The sequence below is a fragment of the Cryptomeria japonica genome, chromosome 11 (assembly GCF_030272615.1).
Source record: "Cryptomeria japonica chromosome 11, Sugi_1.0, whole genome shotgun sequence".
NCBI lineage: Eukaryota > Viridiplantae > Streptophyta > Pinopsida > Cupressales > Cupressaceae > Cryptomeria > Cryptomeria japonica.
The window spans coordinates 468506022-468512021 of NC_081415.1; the positions used below are offsets into that span (position 1 = coordinate 468506022).

Genomic DNA, 6000 nt, shown 5'->3' on the forward strand with positions numbered 1-6000 from the left:
ACTATATCTCATCCTTGACGAAAAACTTGTCCATGTGAAAAATGACATGGAGAACAACCCACCACCCACGGTCAAGATCAAACAACCCTAACTTGCTACCTAAATAAATAATGAGATGGTAACAAGGTGGAAGCAACTGATTCCCTCCTCATACTAGTACCCATAATCTCCATGGCCCAAATTTGGTGCCATGGACCTTCGATCTGTTCCCTTAGATCATCTAAATGGTTTCAAATTCAAAACCATAGTTACAATGTACGTAAAACTGGTTGTAAACAACAGAGAAAATGTTCCAAAGTAAAGAACTACCAAAAACAACTGGTTTGATTAGGAAAAAACAAAATATATTTGAACTCATAAAGAACATAAAAATATGCAATACACCTCCAAGTCATTTGCTAAGCAAAAATGAAAAATGCATAAGAGCCACAAGTTTCAATTACAAATTCAGTAATATTAAAAGATGAAAATTCAAAGATATCCATAATCTAGACCGTCAGCTCAGTATTAAAATGGAACTTATAAGTTTTAAACATTTGCATCATCAAAACCTGATCTGAGATAAGCACTTAGTTAATATTTAGTACTTTTAGTTGTATATTTTGTTTTATTTTTTGATTGGCCTATCAAACAGTTTATTGCTTTTCTTTTTAATTATTTTCACATTAAATTAATTACAAAAAAATCAGAACAGTACAGCCCCTCTGAAGTCTGAATAGTTTGGTTAAAGCCAGACATAGACCACATATGTTCAAAAACTCTTTTAATGCTATTCAGAGACCATGATACCACTTGGCTATGAAAATTTGGAGGTACTTCAAGTGATGTTTGTAAAGCCTGTCAAAATCACTTCACCTGATCTTCAAACAGTGTTGTTATTTGGTCTCAAGAACATTCTGCATACCCATTTACTCATTGTATGCTCTTGTGCTGTCATGCAATGACTAAGATAATGCATGCAAGGCAAGTCTCTGAATGTCCAAAGCAATTTTAATTTTCTTTTTCTGTTTTGCAAAGACCAGTCATCACCAGTTCCATTTACTGTGGTTTAGAAATTTTTCCTCTGACTCCTGAAGCAGAGATTCCTTTAAAATGGACAAGCAACACGAAAGAAAGAGAGAATGATAAGCCGCCAAGACTAGAAAGTAGTTGTAATGTCAAGTAGCTAATGAAGTAAAGAAAATCAAGCATGAGGAGGGTTTTTCAGAAATGAGGCAATCCTTTATGCAATCTTGCAAAGATGGAAGAAAAGGCCAAGAATTGATGAACAAATTGAGAAAAATGAATAGATTAATCTGTCTCAGTTGACCTGGGAAATACTGCATGCCATGTTTCAATGTTCAAATCTATGACAGATGTTTATGGAGCAGCCCAAACCATTGCCACTGGGAGCCTTCAAAGAGTACTCAGTGATGTAAAGAAAAATTAAATCTGCTTTGCATAATGCCATTAACTGGATCGTTGGCACACAAACAAGTTACACAGGTTACCTTCCACTCTGGAAAGGCAGGACACCTGTGCAAAGTGTTTGGCTTTAGAACAAAAGAAAACCATTTCCAACTGAAAGTGCATAGAAGATCAAAGAAGTTCTTGATCTCATTCATGCTGATTTAAGTCACTCATTATGGAAAACAGCAACCTTGGGAACAAGATATTTTCTTCTTTTGGTTGATGATTCTTCTCAGAGAATATGGGTTTACTTCTTAAATTTTAAGCTTGAATGTTTACGTAACTTTATTAGGTTCAAATCATCAAAAGAAAATCAAATGGGTAGACGTGTTAAAAGTTAGAACTCTCAAGTCAGATAATAGGGAAGAGTTTACTTCCAAATACTTCAAAGAATACTGTGGCAAGGAAAGGATACAGAGGCAAATCTCAACTCTTTACACCTTGCAGCAAAATGGGGTTGTGGAGAGGAGGATCCACACAATTATGGAGATGGTTAATTTCCACAGTGTCCTTGGATGGGATGCAAGCTTTAATGGCTAAATGGGTTGAAAACTTCTGAAAACTGTAATTTTGGTTGGGTATTGGAAGACTTAAATATCTATTAACTTAAACTGTGGATGCCGGTCATGTCCGTTTATATTCCCTTTTCAGTTTAAAAGAATTTTTATCTATTTCTGAAAAAGGTACCGAACATTCAACATACTAATTCAAGGCATGTGTCTGTTGATATATAATCAATGTATAATTCACAGCAGGATTTATTGTAAAAATATTTCCTCAATTAAGCCTATCTCCCGGCAACTGTAAAATATATACGCCACTAAGAGTCTACAACACAATAATGAATTTATCTACATTAACATTCCAAACTGTCTACTTAGAGACATCCAAATATTTTTTGTCAAATAGTCAGGAAACGAGATCCAAGATGCAAAAGATGCTTTTTGAATTATATTCCAATGGACTAGTACAATTTGCAAGCACTCCATCATAGGTCTCAACCATGCTTACAATTTTAGATGCATTATGAAGTTATTAACCTGTCCTTGAACATTGTTATGCATGTTAATAAAAGACGAAACAACTTTAATAAATTAAACAATGATTGAATAGTGTGCAGCATATCAGATTAAATGTATGTTTTAAAGGTCAGATTATAGGGTATAAATATTGATTGCATACATATTATCATATAATGTAAAGTTAAACTATAAGGGGCACAGGGATTGAAGCATAGAGGCCTTTGCCTTAGGGAGTAGAAGATGATTTTCTGTTTGGGCATCCTTCCTTTCTTAATGGGATAGAAATAGTGAATGCTGCACAGGTAAAGACTCAAATTACAATAAAAACAGTTTTGAATGAAATTAGAAAAAGAAAGAAAATTGAGGATTCAAGGTTCAGAGTCAAACCACAAACTTAAATTTAGAGAAGCACGAATGACAAAGATAATGCCAAGCATAAAATTTAAATGCTGGAAAACTGCAATTTGCAACTAAAAGATTGATAAATATTTGGAGCAACGTGTATTATGAATTTATGTAAGTTTCCTCTTATTGTGTTATTCAAATTTCAGAATTCTTTGAAAGAAACGAGAGAAAAGCCCATAAAGTAGTAACGATAGCAATTTGTGTTGATTTGTAGCTAGGTCGGATCCCTTCTAGGGCCGACCTAGTACATAAAATGCTGAGTGGCCTGTCGGCCTTAGCATTTTGACATATCACTTTATTGTATAAACCCTATTTGGGTCCGGCCCTATTTGGGCAATGGGTGCAACTTGTATAACTGACTGGTATATGTAACGTGTAATTAAGTGAGACTCATATTGAGTCCTACCCCAAATGAAACTTGTAATAAGCAACAATTGATGTAACTTGTGAATGGGCCTTGACCCATATTTGAAATGTAACTTGGCTCCTAAATATACAAGGCCAATCAAGGGTTATTAAGGACACGGTCACCTATATAAGCAATGTAATCTGGGCAATCAGATACACAACTCAAGCATTCATTCATTCAGCGATCTACTTCTGATTGGCAGCGAATTTCTCCTAAGTATCAGCAGTGAATTACTTCAGTTAGATCAGCGACCTATCACTTGGGCGAATCATCCAAGAACAGCGATTTCTTGGTTCAAGGCTGAGCGAATCATTCTCCAAGGTTGCAGAACTTGTCAAAGGGTTGGCATATTATCCTAGAGGTGCCGGATAGATACTCAGTGACAGCGAACTGCACTTCAAGGATATGCTGATCAGATTGTCTCAGATAAGTTGTGCCCTAATTGATCTATGTCTTGAGAAGACCAAGTTGTAATGTGCTAAGTTGTAATGTGCTTCTGTGTTTATTCTAATCTGATCTGGGTTTTTCACCTCCAAGAGGAAGGTTGTCCCAGGGTACAGCTGTGTTGTTCTTGTGTTGTTCTGTGCTGTTATGTGTTGTATTTTCAGTTTCAGTTATTTACTTTCAGTCTGATTACTAAAAATCAACAATTTGGACTGATGGCACACTAACTGCCATTTGCTTTTGTTCTGTCTGGCTTTGACAAAACCTCCACATGTTCACCCTCTTCTGTGCTTATCAGAATTAAGACTTTGTAGTTTATCAGCCTAACTGATAAACAAAGGCATTACCTTAATAGTACAAAAGTTTGATATACAGATTCATAGCCCAATTCTAATAAAAAATCCATTTCTGTTTTCTTTTGAATGTTTTCCGTTAAATGGTAAAATTAGAAAGAGAACAGAAACAGGAAATTAGCCTAAAAGGTGAAATGTGAAGCTGACTTTTTAAGTCCCAACCTCGCCAGCACACTTCCTGGGTGCACAAGACTCCACTTATGAGAACAGGGAAACTTCTTACTTTAACCTATAGATTGTTCAAATTGTGTATCCATTAGGCTAAAACGTTATGAACAAGAGCAGGAGGAAACTGCACCATACTTTAACCATAGATCATAAAAAAACATATCCAGCTGCAAGGTAGGACTGAGTTTCATGACTGTTCAGGATGTGATAACGAAGTGACAAAACTTCATCTGATGGAGAAGTCCAGCAAAATTATGTTAAAGTGGGGCACAAAATATTTTTATTCGATCATGAAAGGGTTAACTTTCACTAGTTTAATACAGTGCAATAAACTAGAACAAGAAAATTGCTCGTTAAATCTTGGGTGTACCCTCAGTCTAGGTGGATTGGTACAGTCCAGTTTGCACTCAAGTTTAGTCATGAGGCTTAAGAGTACAAAATTTTAACAATATGCACGCTAAATAGAAAGAAACGCACTTATTGGCTTCTACAAGGAGAGCCTCGTAAGCCAAATTGGAGTCTGGATTGGGTATGACCTAAAAACAAACTCTACCCTTACCTTAATAGGCTCCTATTCTTAAAATATGTCGACATGGATCGTGCACATATGTTCCCCGTAATTCTTAACGGATCTTATGGAATGTTGCTGCTGAGTGGATGAGAGCATACAAAATTCGATCAAGCTGTTACGAGAAACCCCAATCACCCTTTCATCGGAACCCCTTGGACTCAGAAAAAAAGATTAATGTCTGTAGCAGTGTGCCCTAAAATCACTCTTAAAATCATGAAAACCTTCAACTGCTCAGGAAAAGATCTTGTTTTGATAGGTTTTAGAAAGTAATCCAAAATTGTATTTAACAATTGTAACAGGAAACAATTTTTAAATTTAATAGCGGCGCTGAATTTATCCTCGTGGTGGTGTATGCTACTAATCATTGTTAACTAATTTTAAAAAGGAGGAGTAATTAAAGTAAGGAAACCAACCTGTTGCCTCTTCCATCTGACAGACGAGAGAGCATCCACCAGCCCCTGAACACTCTCCAGCAGACACACCAGTTCTGGTCCCTCTCCTCCTCCTCCATCTGTACTCTGTGTGGGTGACCCTGTATCCATCTCTTTTCAATATCTCTTCTCGGCAGCCTTGGCAGTGAATGCGTGTCCCTTAAATACACAACAAATTACTGATATACATAGGCTTTTGTTAGTCTCGTGGACGTTAAAATTAATCTTCTTCTTCTTCTTCGTATTTAGCCATCAGTTCTATTGGCCTGTTAAAAAATGATTATGCATCGTTCCCGCCCAGTCAGTTTGTCGATGCAAAGCATTACTTTATGTTTGAATTACGCAGTCGCTTGAGGTTAGATAAAGAATTGTGGTCTAAAGTACCTACGTTGCGTGGCCATCGCTATTTTTATTGTACAATTCATAATTTGCAAAAACCAAAGAGGGAAAATGGAATGAAAGTTTTTAATGAGTCTATGGATCAGTTAGTTAGTTAGTCTATGGAGGGAGAGAGTAGAATTATGATGAGCTCTTTCTAAGCAAGCAGTTGGGTTCGGCTGAAGCAAGCAGGGGGTTTCATATTGGTTTACTTCTTGGTTATTGCAGTGGGCTTCGCTTCATTGGTGATTTGGCAAAATATTATTTTTTATTCGCTGTCTCTAATAGACAAACAAGTATTTTGCCTTGGTCTTTATCTTGTTTCTTCTACTTTTTTCTCATGGCATTAAAAACACTATCACCTTTACAC

The 6000-nt window shown here is 36.3% G+C and overlaps 1 protein-coding gene across 2 annotated transcripts in view; it reads right to left on the minus strand.

Annotated features, from left to right (window-relative positions):
- Positions 1 to 5782, minus strand: part of LOC131068472 (uncharacterized) — a 42071-nt gene extending 36289 nt beyond the window's left edge. The window contains exon 1 of one of the 2 annotated variants that reach the window (XM_058003662.2): positions 5235 to 5782. In XM_058003662.2, the coding sequence (XP_057859645.1) occupies positions 5235 to 5363 (129 nt within the window). In that variant the 5' untranslated portion in view covers positions 5364 to 5782. The remainder of the gene's footprint in view (positions 1 to 5234) is intronic. The other variant, XM_058003655.2, reaches the window with a different exon arrangement.
- Positions 5783 to 6000: the final 218 nt, after the last annotated feature.